Source organism: Sesamum indicum, linkage group LG9 (assembly GCF_026168435.1).
Source record: "Sesamum indicum cultivar Baizhima isolate 11 linkage group LG9, ASM2616843v1, whole genome shotgun sequence".
In the NCBI taxonomy this organism is placed as follows: domain Eukaryota; kingdom Viridiplantae; phylum Streptophyta; class Magnoliopsida; order Lamiales; family Pedaliaceae; genus Sesamum; species Sesamum indicum.
This window is the reverse complement of record NC_142665.1, coordinates 24,457,242-24,471,894: the sequence shown is the minus strand read 5'-3', so window position 1 is coordinate 24,471,894 and position 14,653 is coordinate 24,457,242. Positions and strand designations below refer to the sequence as shown.

Sequence of the window (14,653 nt, the reverse complement as noted above, 5' to 3'; positions counted from 1 at the left end):
TCATCTATTTGTGTGTTAAATGACAAAATTATCCTTAAAAAATCCAGAAATGACCTTCCCACACCAAGGATTTGTGTCTTTTTTTGCATAGTTGGATTGAACCACGCCAACTCGATTTCATTATCTTATATTTTGGTAGCATGATGCACCTCCTATTAACAGTATATAATAGTTCGTGTAATTTTGATGTGATTGGTCTAAGTGAGTCTAATTTATAAATATTTGAATTTTGCATATTGATTTATTTTCAAAAATCTTTACTGTCTTAACCTCAAAAAGGTTATGAGTGGAATCTTTTGACTTTGGATATGATTTTAATATTTTTTGAAACAAAACACAGATGAATTTTGTGTTAAGTGAAATAATGTTGATCCAAATTTACTCCCAATCCACATTAAGAGCATAAAATTTTCGGCAAAAAAGAAAAAAAAAAATGATCAATTTTTGTTGTTAGTATTTTCCAATAGAGAGGTTCTTTTTTAAATAAATCTAATATTAGTCCATGATAACGGTAATATAATCAGCGGAAATCCAACGATCCAAAGTCGCACGAATATTCAAACAATGAATCCAACGTTCCTAGGCCCAGCGCAGAAAACTAGCCGTTACAAAGCGAGCGTACAAACCTTAAACTTCTTCCTTTTCCCCAGTTTCCATCTATTATCATGAATGGCTTCATCAATCTCACACTGTAAACCCTAGAAAAATCTCCTTTCGGCAAGGCCAAAATTCTCCTCTTATTTTCTCTTTCTGAGAATCGATTGTCCGATCAATTCTCCGGTGAATATCCCCATGGATTCATGTCCGAAGACTGCTGGAGCAGTTACTCCTTCTAAAGAAAAAACCACCAGATCGAAGGCAAATGAAACCCTACGATACTCCGAGAATGTCAATCCGAATGTGTCAAGTCCTGCATTGAAGTCCTCCAACTCTCCTTTCAGCATCAAGTCCGAGAAGAGCGCCAAAAAATCACTTTACAAAAACCCTAACCCTAACCAAGTGGCTTTGGCCACTCCTTCCCCGAAGAAGAAGATTCGAGAGAGGAAGTTCGTGATTGCGAAGAAGAAACTGCGGAATGAGGAACGGAATTCTTCGGCTCCTGCTGATGTGGTCTGTGAGAAATGCAAGAAGGCGACTGGGAAATCCAAGTGTTTGTGTGTGGCCTATGAGACTCTGCGTGCTTCTCAGGAGGAGTTTTTCAAGAATCGGACTGAAATAGATGATGAGATTTCCGATAAGTTGAAGGAGTTTGATATAGCTGAGAAGGAAGCGGTTAAACCAGAGACTGACAAAGGATTTGATGGGAAAATGGAGGGAAATGATGTCTCATCTAAAACTAATTGGGAAAGTAAGAATGATGGAGATGAGGTTGTGGTGAATGATATGGGAGCGAAGAGGACTAGAAATAGGCTGTTGGAAGAAGCAAGAGAGACTGTGACTCCTGGATCTGGGAGGGTTATGCATTTGGTGAAGGAATTTGAAAAACTTTCAATGCTCAAATTGGGTGATTCTGAGGAAAAGGAGGAGTTGAAGGACGATAAGAATGGCGTGAAATGGGCACTGCCTGGATCGCAGGAACCTCCCAAGTTTTCAGAAACGGGGGCTTCTTCTTCTTCGTTCTGTCCATCAGATTTTTTCCTGACATCAGAGAGCTTAGGCCTTGATTGTCATCGTTCTTATTCATTAGACAGCAGCCAGGGAAGGTTAGTGAGGATAACAGTTAAAATTATTGAATTACAACTTAACCAGATAGTGTGCGTTCGTAACTTCCTTTTTTTTTATTCTCAATTGAACTTTGTGTATTTGAAGCTTCAGCATTTCAATGAGATCTTCCGCCAGCGGTCAAAAAATCAGGCGAAATGTGAGAACTTTTTATGCGTAAATTTCTTAATAATAAAAATTCTTTCCTGTTCTTGATGATCTTATCTATTTTTACACTTGTGCAGAGCACTGAATCATCAAACCGTGCTAGAAGATACTGGAAGAAAAAGCAACTGAAAGTAACATCTCAAAAGCCTTTCACGCTTAGAACAGAGGTTTGTCTTATGAAATCTAATTCATGTTTCTTACTCAATCATGACTTTTAATGGTCCGTAGAGGATAAAGTGGAGATATTTTCTTTGTATGTTTTGGATAAGGTTGATTATCTCCAAGCTGGTTTATATATATAAATGTTGTAGGGTTAAGGTTTTTTTCCTTTCAGTATCTCCAACTTACAGATAGACATGTTTCCGCAATAGAGCTTAATTACACGAGGTAAAAATATAAGCTCCGATTCGGAGTTTATTGAGCAGTGAGTTAGTTGTAGAAGTTAAGGTACAAGATGAGCTTCAGTGTGCCAATACTGATGCAAACCTTTTTGCTCCTTAGTTAACTTACATTCTCCATGTTCAATGACAACTAGTGGCTGATACTGAAGTCTCTTTCTTTTACTTGGAATTGGAGCAAGTGTGATTTGAGATTGCTTGCATGCTGAGTGGACACTTGAATCAGTTAATTACCAATCACTTTATGGACATCAGCTACTTTGCTGGTGGATGACCCTTGGTTTTATCATTCTTGAAATAACACCAAATTTGGCAATTGTGCCCACTTCTTCAGGTAAGAGGAAGGATCAAGGAGGAGGAATTCATGAAGAAATTGCAACAGATGGTTGAGGAAGAGGAGAAGTTGAGGATACCTATAGCTCAAGGTCTTCCTTGGACTACAGATGAACCAGAGGTAACTTGAGGAAAGTTTTTCTGTTTGAATTTATGCTCTCTTTTATATTAGGCTCTTCATGACTTATTTAAAGTAATTCTTTTCTAGTAAAATGTATGAAAAACTTTTGCTGAGTTAATAGTGGGCTTTTCTTGGCAAGTATTCTTATCTCATGCAATTTTTCAGACATCGTGTTAGTTTGTATGGATCTCTTTTACTGAAGGGATAAATTGCTGTTTCTCATGTTAACAGCTGTTGCACACACACAGAAATCATGTTTATATCATTTGAGTTATATCCTGGTTGTATACATATTTTATTCAGTAACAATTTGGTCAATTTGGTTTGTCCTGTCTCAGTGTTTGGTGAAGCCTCCGGTTAAAGAAAGCACAAGGCCTGTTGATCTGGTTTTGCACAGTGATATGAGGGCTGTGGATCGCTCTGAATTTGATCATCAGGTATTCCATCTTGAAGTACCATATAGTGCTCCAATAATGTATGCTTTTATGAGCGCCAGAAAGCTGGTGCTACGGCATGGTTGTTTTTGCTGCAACTGTCAGCTGTTAACATATGCACTGTGTCTGTTAAGGTTGCTGTGAAAATGGACCTTATTGAACAGTACCGGATGGAAAGGGAGAGGCTGCAGAAGGTAAATTACGTTAAAAATCTGAATAAACAGAATGTTATTATTGTCTTAACATCTTCTGAAAAATGTTGGCTTTTGCAGCTGGAAGAGGAAGAAGAAATCAGAAGACTTAGGAAGGAGCTAGTTCCAAAAGCTCAACCCATGCCATATTTCGACAGACCCTTCATTCCCAGAAGGTGAGCAGTCTCATCACTTGCTTATCTTGTTTGATAAACTGAGTTGCAGTACAGATTTAAAGGACAACCACAATGAAATCTTTAATCGTGTCTTTGATTTGTATCAGGTCTACGAAGCACCCAACTATACCAAAAGAACCAAAATTCCATGTACCTCAAAACAAGAAGATCAAGTGTTACTTGTCACTGGACGACTTATACGCGCAACAGCACTGAACACTAAAGGATGGTGGGATTGATATTCCACTGGCATCCTATTTTTCAGAAACAAAATCTTTACTATCTGTATATCTTGCAATAATCTGTGAGAGACTCGCAATTTTGGAATACATAAAATGTGGTCTACTGGCACAATGGCGTGCCTTAAATGAATATCCTCTTTCTTCCATCAGTCTTTTTTACTACTTGGATGCAACTCGATTTCAAGGCAAGAGCAGACCAAAGGAAAATTTGCATTTTGGTTCCATATCTTAGGATCTCTTTTAATTTAGTCTCTTTTCTCGCATTACCTACCATAAGTTGAAATCTTCTCAATTTTAGTTTTCACGTGCATTTTTTGTCCAACAATTAACAAACCACTTAGCAGTCTCACCCACAAATCCGTACATTTTTTATTAATTATTAGATGAAAAATGCACGTAAGGTTTAAAATTGAGAAAATTTTCAATTTATGAAATATATCGTGAGAAATCGTAACAAAAAGCTAAATTAAAAAAAATAATACCTAATATATGGAATCAGAAATAGACCCAGGATACAATTTTCTGTTTGGACCTAAGTTTAGCATTGCTTTAATAATATTTCATTTGATTTTAGTTTCGAAACAATATAGAAATACTAATATAATTGCAACGCAAATTGTGTCAATTTTATGCAAATTTTCCATACTCGATTAAAACGTTCTAAAAATTATATTAATATTAACGGTATGTACATAAATTAAGATTATTTGTTTATTATCCAAAAGTATAATTAATAACACCTTAATTAATGGAATACTAGTTTGAAAACATATAATTTAGACAGTCTTGTGATCATATTTTTAAAACTAATGAATTGTTTAAATTCATTATTGAATTACTAAATTAATTTTCTAAGTACATTTTCAATTTTACATGTTACAAAGAAAACAAAAGGAGAAAAGAGTAAACGTTCAATTAATGATGGACTCACAATTATTCTGTATCTCTAATCTTTTGTCATAAGTATTTGTAGTATTTAATTAACAGAAAGGAATCACAATTATATCCAATCATTTTCCAACAAAAACAAATAAGTTGTTAACTAAAAGAAGTAATTTAATACTTTTCATTAAAAAAATTCTAACTTAAAAGACTCTGCCAAAGGTAAATGCAATTCTACAGATACCCCATTTATCTAATATAACATCTTTTGTATTGTATAGAAGTACATACAAATAATGAAAAACCAATTTTCTAAGTTAAAATCTACTCGCACAAGAGCAATTCACCTCGAACTGTCATAACAGATTAAGTTGCAGATGAAATTTCATTCTTCTATATCTCACTGTGAATAGATATGCAAAGTTAACCCTTTCACCATGGTCCATGGAGACCTCAAAGCAGTTATCTATCCCCAGACAAGTGAACAAGAATAGGCAGAGGCAGAGCAGAGGCTATCATCCATTACTGGTAACTAAATTTATATCAAAATGTAACTCAATAATCCAAAGTACATCTCATTGAAACTTCAATACCCAAAATTAGAAAGAAATAACATGAAACACTTTCAACCAAAAATTGTTCAAAGATTTCTTCTGATAAAGTTCCCGACAAGCTAAAACACAGGTCTAAATAATTAATCTATGGTGCAACGACAACAATTCTTCCAGCAACTTGGTCGAGGTCCCTTTGGCCACTTGATGTGATTCTTCTTCCACTGTAAGACAAGCAGTCATGGCAATTTGTAAGAAAAACAGCAAAAATACAGGTATACGCTTACAAGCAACCCAAATATTCACATGAACATAAGCTTCATTATTGTTCAAAATCTGTTTGTTATAGATTCAACAGGCCTTGTTGACAAGTCAAAATATGCACAAAACCTAATTCAACATAAGTAACTATGACTTACCCCCTTGGCTCCAACTCAATGATGTTCATATTCTGCAATTGCTGAAGAATGTGACGAGCAACAGACCCACTGCTTTTGCCAAAATGGGGTGGACGACTTCCATTCCTCTTGCTTCCACCATAAATCCTCCTGAATGCACCAACACCAAGACCTCCTCTCAAATATATCTTCCTAGCCATGGAAGCTGTAACATCCGAATGCAACTTAGCTTCTAAAATTATGTCATGACATATGACATGCCATTAAGCAGCTTAAATGTAAGCATACACACAAGCTGATCATCCACAAGAACTGCAAAAAAAATACATTAAACAATATACACCAAATTAAAAGGAAGGTGAGGATTACCAGCCCTGATGTAGTACCAGTCAGGGTCATATGGAGCAAGTTCTTTGAGCACACCAGTTTTGACAATGTCAGTCCATTCAGGAAGCTCCATCTAATTTGGACAAAACGAAAGAATATAAATGTGATGCTGAAGGGAAGTAAAAAATATATCTCCCATTTACTATTCAAAGTTCTGGAGTGGATATATGAAATGTTTAAATTAAACATAAACTTAACACATTGGCAGCATGCAATGTACCACCGCAGTGCAAAAATGCCCAAAAATAAGAGAAAGTTACAACAAAAATGCTGGGTCAGTTAAATACAAACCTTTATCATCCAATCAACTAATAATCAAATTAAGAAAATTGCTTTCGCTCTTCCAACCAATAAATAACAACCATAACTTTCTACAAGAAAAACTGATATTCAGCTGTCTTTTTTCCAGAGCTCCATTAAAGTGACTACAATTACCATCCAATATTACTCAATACAGCAACACACAATGTCATAAATCAAACAAACAGACGCACGAATGTGGTAAAAGCAGGCAAACCCAAACATAATCCAACTCCAAAAAAAAAAATCATAACTTTTATTTCCCACAAAAGAAATTTAACAACTCTCTGAAACGTAAACAGAAATACACAAACACAAACTTCCACATGGACCAAAGCACAAATCGGGAAGACAATTTCACCTTGCCAGAGCGCTTGAGGTGAGCGGCGTAGGATTTCACGAACTCGTGAGGAGAGACATCCTTGACAGTTCTCGCGGTCGCCATTGCTGAAGAGATCTCGAATCACGTGCGGGGCAGCTCGCTAGAGCACCTCTCTTGAGAGATGAGGGTTGAGAAAGACGCAGTGGCAGACGCTAGGGTTTTGAGTGTTAGGTTACAGCGACATTATATATATAACTGTCGGGCTGCGCTTGGTGCAGCCCATTTTTGAATTATTGGGCTTTGGCCCCTTTCATTAATATATTGGGCCCGTAGTTCCCAATTGGCCCAATACAGAAAAAAATTAAAAATAAAAAGGAAAGATTATTGAGTCAGTAAAAACAAAACAATAATACTCAGAAATTTGATTTCTGTTATTTGTAGGGAATTAATTTAGAAAGAAAAACATGTAATAATATTAAGATCTATTGACCAAAAAGAAAAGAAAAATAAATAAATAAATATGTTTTTCTTTTTTTAGGGAGAAACAGAAATAGCAGTGGGTCAAGGGGCGAACTGGTAAAACCTGAGACGACGCCGTGTTGATCTCCAGCTTACGAGCTACAATTGTTGGGTGGCCACCTCGTAACTCGCTCATCTTCTTCCCCCCTCTCATCTCATCTCTCCGGCCAAACCCTAGTCTGTCCACATACAGAAATTCCCCGCCTGAACCGCCGCAATCATGACCATCCGCCACCTAATCCACCTCACTCGACGCGCCCGAAAGCCCGTCCACGCCTTCACCTCCCGCCAACCCCTCTCCACTGCCGTCGCCACCGCTCCTGATGCGTCCCTTCCGTCTCCCCCTCCCCCAACCGCCATGATCTACGACAGGTTAGCTGAATCCGTGAAACGGAAGCTGAAAAAACTAGAAGACCCTGACCCTCGGTTTCTCAAGCACAACTCTCCGCATCCAACTGTAGATTCTCACACTGAAATTCTCTCGGCTCCCCTCACCCGAGTCACCACTCTCCCGAATGGGCTCCGTATCGCCACCGAGTCCACTCTTGCATCACAAACGGCAACCGTTGGTGTCTTCATTGATGCTGGATCGAGGTTTGAGAGCGAAGAATCTAACGGCACTGCACATTTTTTGGAACATATGATATTTAAGGGGACGGAGAGAAGGAATGCGAGGGAGTTGGAGGAAGAGATTGAGAACATGGGGGGTCATTTGAATGCGTATACTTCCAGAGAACAGACAACTTATTACGCTAAGGTGATTGATAAGGACGTGCCACGTGCCCTGGATATTTTGTCTGATATTTTACAGAATTCAAGGTTTGATGAGCAGAGGATCATCCGAGAGAGGGATGTTATTCTCCGCGAGATGGAGGAGGTATCAAATCTCATTCTAAACTTTTGTATTGGATGAATTGTTTACTGTATTAGTGGAATTTGCCTCTTTTAACGAGAATTGTTGCTTGATTTCGATTTTTTATGGCATTTTTGGTTTATTGTTGTCTTTATCAGAAAGGTTGTCTGTTTTGGTTAATTCTTTCTTCTGGCAGAAGTAAATGGTAGCTTAAGGCTAATTTTAAATTTTCAGTGGTAGGGGGTGTTTTGTTAGATAACCAAGTATTGTTGCTGCATGATTATTCTTTGTTCACTTCGTTTTATAAATTCTCTTCTAATTTAGAGTTTCCGTGCTCACTGCATTTTATGTTCTCAACTGAGTTCAGGTGGAAGGACAAACAGAAGAAGTTATATTTGATCACTTGCATGCCACTGCTTTCCAGTACACGCCTCTTGGTAGAACAATCCTTGGACCTGCTGAAAATATCAAAGCAATTGGCAGAGAACATCTACAGAAATACATATCAACTCACTACACTGCTCCTAGGATGGTATTTACTTGCTATCCAGGCTTTTCTAGATTAGATTCCATGTACATGTCCTATATGATTTCGTTCTTTGTAGCCCATTTCCTCTTATTTTTTTTCTTTTTGGCTTCTGTTATAGGTAGTTGCTGCCTCTGGTGCTGTTAAACATGACGATATTGTTGAGCAAGTGAAGAAATTATTTACAAACTTGTCAACAAATCCAACAACCACTTCTCAGTTGGTTGCTAAAGAACCTGCAATATTTACAGGATCAGAGGTATGCTTATGCGATTTGATTGTGTTTTGATAACCATGGGTGTAATAATGCTTGAAGGTAAATGTAGGCTGTAACTCGTTTTGATGACTTCTATTGTAAAAAATAGATTAGGATGCTTGATGATGACATTCCACTTGCCCAATTCGCGGTAGCTTTTGAAGGCACCTCCTGGACAGATCCAGATTCAATTGCTTTAATGGTCATGCAATCTATGCTGGGTTCTTGGAATAAAAATGCTGGTGGTGGAAAGCATATGGGGTCTGTATTTGCCACTTTACATCCTGATGATTTATCTGATTTATTGTGTGTGCTTTTGATCTTCACTTACACCCACATGTATTAAATGGGTCTGAAATCTGTAATGCAGTTCTGAGCTTGCGCAGCGAGTTGGCATCAACGAAATAGCAGAGAGCATGATGGCTTTCAATACCAACTACAAAGACACTGGTTTATTCGGTGTTTACGCTGTTGCTAAGGTGATCTCCTCACTTTGGGTTAGAGGGGAATGGAACTTTTTGTTTGAATCAGTATTATAAATAAAGTACGAGGATATATGCGGGACCTTCTCCTCCTCTGAGTCATCACTGGGATTCGGCTTATCACTAGGTTTATATTGTCTGTTGTCTTTCAAGTTCTGGCTTCAGTTATGAGTTAGTAGATCGATGGTGAGAGTTAATAAATTTACAAGCCATCGGCTCTGGAAATACCTGAATATTAATCCTTTTTAGTTCCTGATGTCTTACATGGGGATATAGGCTCACCAACCTTCATACAGGGTGACTGTTATTGAAATTGATGATTTGTTTTCTTTTGCCTTCTAGGATGCTAATAGAGTGTGACTGACAGTATTGGTGCATATTTTGCTGAAAACTTTTATTATAATATGTTTTGTCTGTTTATCTTATAAGTTATCCTGGCTCCCACTTAGTTCTTTGCCTGTACTGCACATACAATTTCTTTTCCCGTTTCTTTGTGTGGGTTGGAGGATGCGCCAGTAACTTTGTAATTACATAGTCATTCTCTACTTAGTGTGCTTCTAATTATTCCATTTCGCACTCCATCTGCAGCCTGATTGCTTGGATGATTTGGCCTATGCAATTATGTATGAAGTAACCAAGCTATGTTATCGAGTATCAGAGGCCGATGTGATTCGTGCTCGTAACCAGGTAGGCTTTTTAAATCTGGTATCAAGTTGATTAACTTTTCTGAGGTTTTGTATTGAGTAATTTCCAATTGGTTTTTCTATGAACATATCTGTAAGTTCTTTGGGTGATCAAATTAGTGGGTGGATTTTAAGAACTTTATATATTTTCTGAATTTATTGTTTATTATTCTTGCGTAACTTAAATCATGTGTGTGATCACTTTCAGTTGAAGTCGTCTTTGCTGCTTCACATTGATGGAACTAGTCCTGTTGCTGAAGATATTGGACGGCAGGTATGGTTTGGTATCTAAGAGTCAATTGTATGTTTTGGATATTTAGGCTTTGAGTCAATGGGTGATGGTGCAGTTTGGAGCTTCATAAATAAAGGCTTGTACCTGTTAATAACATATATTTCTCCTCAGATATGCAAAGATAATTGCTTGATATTTAAGAACAACCCGGAGCTTAGATTCTTTGTCTTAACTGATAAATGAGTTTGGCCATGTTATCTGGTACTTACTTGTTCCTTTTTAATTCATCATCATGGTTGCAGCTGCTTACCTATGGTAGAAGGATCCCTTATGCCGAACTCTTTGCTAGGATAGATTCTGTAGATGCCAGCACTGTCAAGCGCGTGGCAAACCGATTTATATTTGATAGAGTAAGATGGATCACCAGATCTTTTAAGTGCTGCAGTGCCTCAGCAGAGAATAGTGTTTCAAGAATCTGAACTGATTCTCAGGGTCTAAGTTAAACTGTTCTGCTGTCTATGCAGGATGTTGCAATTACTGCAATGGGGCCAATCAAGGGCTTGCCAGACTACAACTGGTTCAGGCGCAGGACCTACTGGCTCCGTTACTAGGTTCCTCTTCACGACCAGTTGGCACTTTTACTTGGTTCTTTTCTCAACATATCAGGTGATTTGATGTTATGGTATGATTCCAGCACCCACACAGCATATTGGGCCGGCTCAATTTATTCTTATTTCACCCATTTGCGTTTTGTTGTTCTTTTGTAACATTTCTGATTAGTGAAAATAATTGAGCTGTAACCAGTGCGTTGTCTGTTATTTCCAAGACCCGGAGTTCAACTTTACTATTTCAAGATGAAGGCATCCAAGGACGGAATAAAAGAGGGACATAACATGTTATTTTTTTCTCATTATCACCCGATTTTTTTGTTGGTTTTGTAATTAATTGCCTTCGATGAAAGAAAAGAAAGCTGTTTGGCTTATGTTGCAGAAAAGATTCACATTCTCACTCAATGAAGAAATGTTCGCCATAGAATCAAGTATACTGAAAGCTTTATGTTTCAAGATTTATAGGATATTAAGTGTGTGCATTTGATTTCACGCTGTAGGTTATGAAAGTTATAAAAGTCAATTACCCTATCATTTTTCTGGTTAAATTCATGCTACATCTGATGTTTGGTGTTACCATCAGGCATCCGATTAGGCCTATTAAATATGTACAATTATCAATAATTATGCATATGGATTAAACGCTAGATATTCAATTCAACACAACGAATAGTTAGATGTTGGTATATGTTCCGTTCCATCACTTTAAAAATAAGTAGCACGTGGCCATTAGTATGCATTCAGTGCACAATGCAATAGTGTAATATAAATTTGACCACTAGAACATAGCTGTTAAGTATTAGTTGTATATTTAACCACTAAACATCACTATTAAGCGTTAGTACATGCAACGTCATAAAAACACCACTATTAAGCAGCAAGTTCTTGCGAGTATTATATGCTTTGTGTTTATACTGATTTCCCATATTTCTTCTTTTAATCGAATTGGACAATTGTCGTCAACGTGAACCTCGCAAACGGTGTGTTTCCACTCCAGTGATGAAGAAACAAATGTACATACCAATGGCTAGCTGCAAGTCGTTTCCGTTCCATAAAGTAGAAATCCAAATTGGATACAACACATGTTCCATACAATCTGATAACTTCTTTTCCCTTTGTCTGGACTCAGAATTCTTATTTTTCTTTTGAAGTTGTAATTCATGCAATCAGTGTCTTCTTCACCTTTATGATTCAACAATTTTTCACCTGTCGAAAGCCCATCAACTCTTTGCCTTAAACTTGTCTTTTACCTAAATTTGTACCAATCTAACTGATGTGCCCCCATGATAAACAACTGATGAAATGACCACAGCTTCATTTCCTATAAATTAAGATGATGAGGTGAATCAATTCTTGCGCCTTAAACACAACCAAACATGGGAACCGACGCTCAAAACTTGAAGCAGGAAGAGATTATTTTCCGCAGTAAATATCCACCAGTTCAGGTTCCTGATGATGTAACGCTGCCGGAATTTGTGCTTTCCAACGTGGAGTTGTATCAGGACAAGGTAGCGTTTGTGGATTCAGTCACCGGAAAAGGGTGTACTTATGGGGAAGTGAGCAGAGATGTGAAGAGATTTTCCAGGGCCTTGAGGTCACTTGGGCTAAGGAAAGGCCGGGTCGTTGTGGTGCTCCTTCCAAATGTGCCTGTTTACGCCACCATTGCCCTTGGAATCATGGCAGCCGGAGGAATTTTCTCTGGTGCAAACCCGAGTGCTCATGCATCAGAAATCAAGAAGCAAGCTGAGGCTGCTGATGCCAAGCTCGTTGTGACTGATGGATCGACCTATCATAAGGTAAAACATTAGTTAACTATATAAGCGAAATGTGCAATTTCAGTTCCTTTCTATGCCAACAGTTTGGTTATTTCTCATCTGAATAATTGTTCTTACATAGTATTGATTTGGTGATTTTCCACCAGGTGAAAGATCTGGGATTGCCAGTTATAATACATGGCGAAGACCGCGTGGAGGGAACTATATACTGGGATGAACTTCTTGAGGCAGCTGACAAGGCCAGCGCTGATACTACTGATGATAAGGTGCAGCAAACTGATATATGCGCACTCCCCTTCTCATCAGGTGATCAAATTTAAACAAAAATATATAGAACATATGCAGTAGCATGAAGACTTATTTATAGGGTAGAGAAAATATACTGTGAATGCTATTAGGGAGTCAAGTTCAATATGTAACATCAAGATATTTAAATTATAGGAATTTGTGATCTTTTACTGTATCAAAGATGGTGTCATATTCGGGTTGTGATACTTTACATCAGGGACGACAGGTCTATCGAAGGGAGTGATGCTTACTCACCGGAACTTGGTGGCTAATCTCTGCTCCAGCCTCTTCAGCGTAGGCCCAGAATTGGTGGGACAAATCACTATACTGGGCTTGATACCGTTTTTCCACATATACGGGCTGACTGGAATCTGCTGTGCCACCATCAGAAACAAGGGGAAAGTGGTGGTGATGCGTCGGTATGAACTCCGGGCATTTCTCAAAGCCCTGATCACTCACCAAGTCACATTTGCACCTATCGTCCCACCCATTGTATTAGGATTGGTCAAGAACCCGATAGTGGATGAATTTGATCTCAGCAAGCTGAGGCTGAGGTCCATCATGACTGCTGCAGCCCCCCTCGCCCCTGAAATTCTTAATGAGTTTGAGAAGAAGTTCCCTGGGGTTGAGGTCCAAGAGGTGATTCACAACGATCTTTCTAAAGTTAGTCCCAGAAATATTTGAAGCTTTTCTCTAATATATATACTCATGCTTCTAGGCGTATGGAATGACTGAGCATAGCTGCATTACCCTGACTCATGGGGATCCAAACAAGGGACATGGGATTGCAAAGAAGAATTCAGTGGGATTTATCCTTCCAAATTTGGAGGTGAAGTTTGTCGATCCTGAGTCGGGTAAATCGCTTCCCAAGAACACTCCAGGAGAAATATGCGTCAGGAGCCAATGTGTGATGAAAGGTGAAGTTGGCCTTGATAACGAAGAATGATGCACATTTTTCTTTTGTTTCTATATTAGTGATGTTCATGTGCACTTTTTGTATATTAATGCAAGAACATTCAGGATACTACAAGAATGAGCATGAGACGACCCTCACCATCGACAAAGATGGGTGGCTTCATACAGGCGACATTGGCTATATCGATGATGATGAAGATGTTTTCATCGTCGATCGAATCAAGGAGTTGATCAAATACAAAGGGTTCCAGGTGCTATTCGCTGTAGCACACTTATATTTGCATTGTATAAATATAAATAATATTGTCCAAAGAACATGACAGGTTGATATTTATAAGTACCGTGACAGGTTGCTCCAGCTGAATTAGAGGCAATCCTTCTAAGTCATCCTTCAGTTGAAGATGCAGCGGTTGTGGGGTAATATCTATATACTTCTTTATATTAACTACTAGGAGTAGGGAATGAGTATATAATGAAGGGATAGTAACTGGAAAGAGGACAACTATTTGCAGGATACCTGACGACGAAGCAGGAGAGATACCAGCCGCATGTGTAGTGATGAACAACAAAGCAAAAGAAAGTGAAGAGGATATGATGGGCTATGTTTCATCTAATGTGGCCAGCTACAAAAGAGTGAGAGTACTGCAATTTGTTGATGCTATCCCAAAATCACCTTCGGGGAAGATTATGAGAAGGCTTATCAAAGAAAACATGGTGAAAACGCTCTAGATCAAATAATGATTTCTCACCTCATGTCCTTGAAATCGAGTGCGTCTCTGATGACAGCTAGACTGTTATGTTGAAGACTTTGAATTATGAACTTACTTTCTAGCAGCAACAAGCCTACTCTTTTCACTGCATCCTGACAGTGGAGGCACACCAGCCAACAAAATAGTAGTAAAACAGATAACA

General features: G+C 38.2%; 4 protein-coding genes across 8 annotated transcripts; 3 read left to right on the top strand and 1 right to left on the bottom strand.

Moving 5' to 3' along the window:
• The first annotated feature begins 589 nt into the window (after window positions 1–589).
• On the top strand, window positions 590–3,894 carry LOC105177313 (TPX2 (targeting protein for Xklp2) protein family). 5 transcript variants are annotated; one of them, XM_011100425.3, is made up of 8 exons: window positions 595–1,703; window positions 1,816–1,861; window positions 1,947–2,036; window positions 2,602–2,721; window positions 3,060–3,158; window positions 3,290–3,349; window positions 3,428–3,522; window positions 3,630–3,894. In XM_011100425.3, the coding sequence occupies exons 1-8, from the start codon at window positions 793–795 to the stop codon at window positions 3,736–3,738; spliced, it is 1,530 nt and encodes a 509-aa protein (XP_011098727.1). In that variant the 5' UTR covers window positions 595–792; the 3' UTR covers window positions 3,739–3,894. The 5 variants fall into 5 exon arrangements, with proteins under 5 accessions (XP_088740651.1, XP_088740650.1, XP_088740652.1 ...); XM_011100423.3 differs by having other exon boundaries at window positions 596–1,703; window positions 1,810–1,861; XM_088884525.1 differs by having other exon boundaries at window positions 590–1,703; window positions 3,290–3,522.
• Window positions 3,895–5,168: 1,274 nt separating this feature from the next.
• On the bottom strand, window positions 5,169–6,844 carry LOC105177314 (small ribosomal subunit protein eS19z). The gene is made up of 4 exons (XM_011100426.3): window positions 6,644–6,844; window positions 5,965–6,055; window positions 5,617–5,800; window positions 5,169–5,421 (listed from the first exon to the last, which is right to left on the bottom strand). The coding sequence occupies exons 1-4, from the start codon at window positions 6,725–6,727 to the stop codon at window positions 5,346–5,348; spliced, it is 435 nt and encodes a 144-aa protein (XP_011098728.1). The 5' UTR covers window positions 6,728–6,844; the 3' UTR covers window positions 5,169–5,345.
• A 298-nt stretch (window positions 6,845–7,142) lies between these two features.
• Window positions 7,143–11,190, top strand: LOC105177315 (putative mitochondrial-processing peptidase subunit beta, mitochondrial). Its single transcript, XM_011100427.3, has 9 exons — window positions 7,143–8,000; window positions 8,344–8,508; window positions 8,624–8,761; window positions 8,868–9,019; window positions 9,129–9,237; window positions 9,829–9,927; window positions 10,132–10,197; window positions 10,458–10,565; window positions 10,680–11,190. The coding sequence occupies exons 1-9, from the start codon at window positions 7,344–7,346 to the stop codon at window positions 10,764–10,766; spliced, it is 1,581 nt and encodes a 526-aa protein (XP_011098729.1). The 5' UTR covers window positions 7,143–7,343; the 3' UTR covers window positions 10,767–11,190.
• Window positions 11,191–12,137: 947 nt separating this feature from the next.
• On the top strand, window positions 12,138–14,601 carry ACOS5 (acyl-CoA synthetase 5). The gene is made up of 7 exons (XM_011100428.3): window positions 12,138–12,559; window positions 12,685–12,844; window positions 13,044–13,465; window positions 13,545–13,743; window positions 13,847–13,992; window positions 14,091–14,158; window positions 14,254–14,601. The coding sequence occupies exons 1-7, from the start codon at window positions 12,140–12,142 to the stop codon at window positions 14,468–14,470; spliced, it is 1,632 nt and encodes a 543-aa protein (XP_011098730.1). The 5' UTR covers window positions 12,138–12,139; the 3' UTR covers window positions 14,471–14,601.
• The last annotated feature ends 52 nt before the right edge of the window (window positions 14,602–14,653 follow it).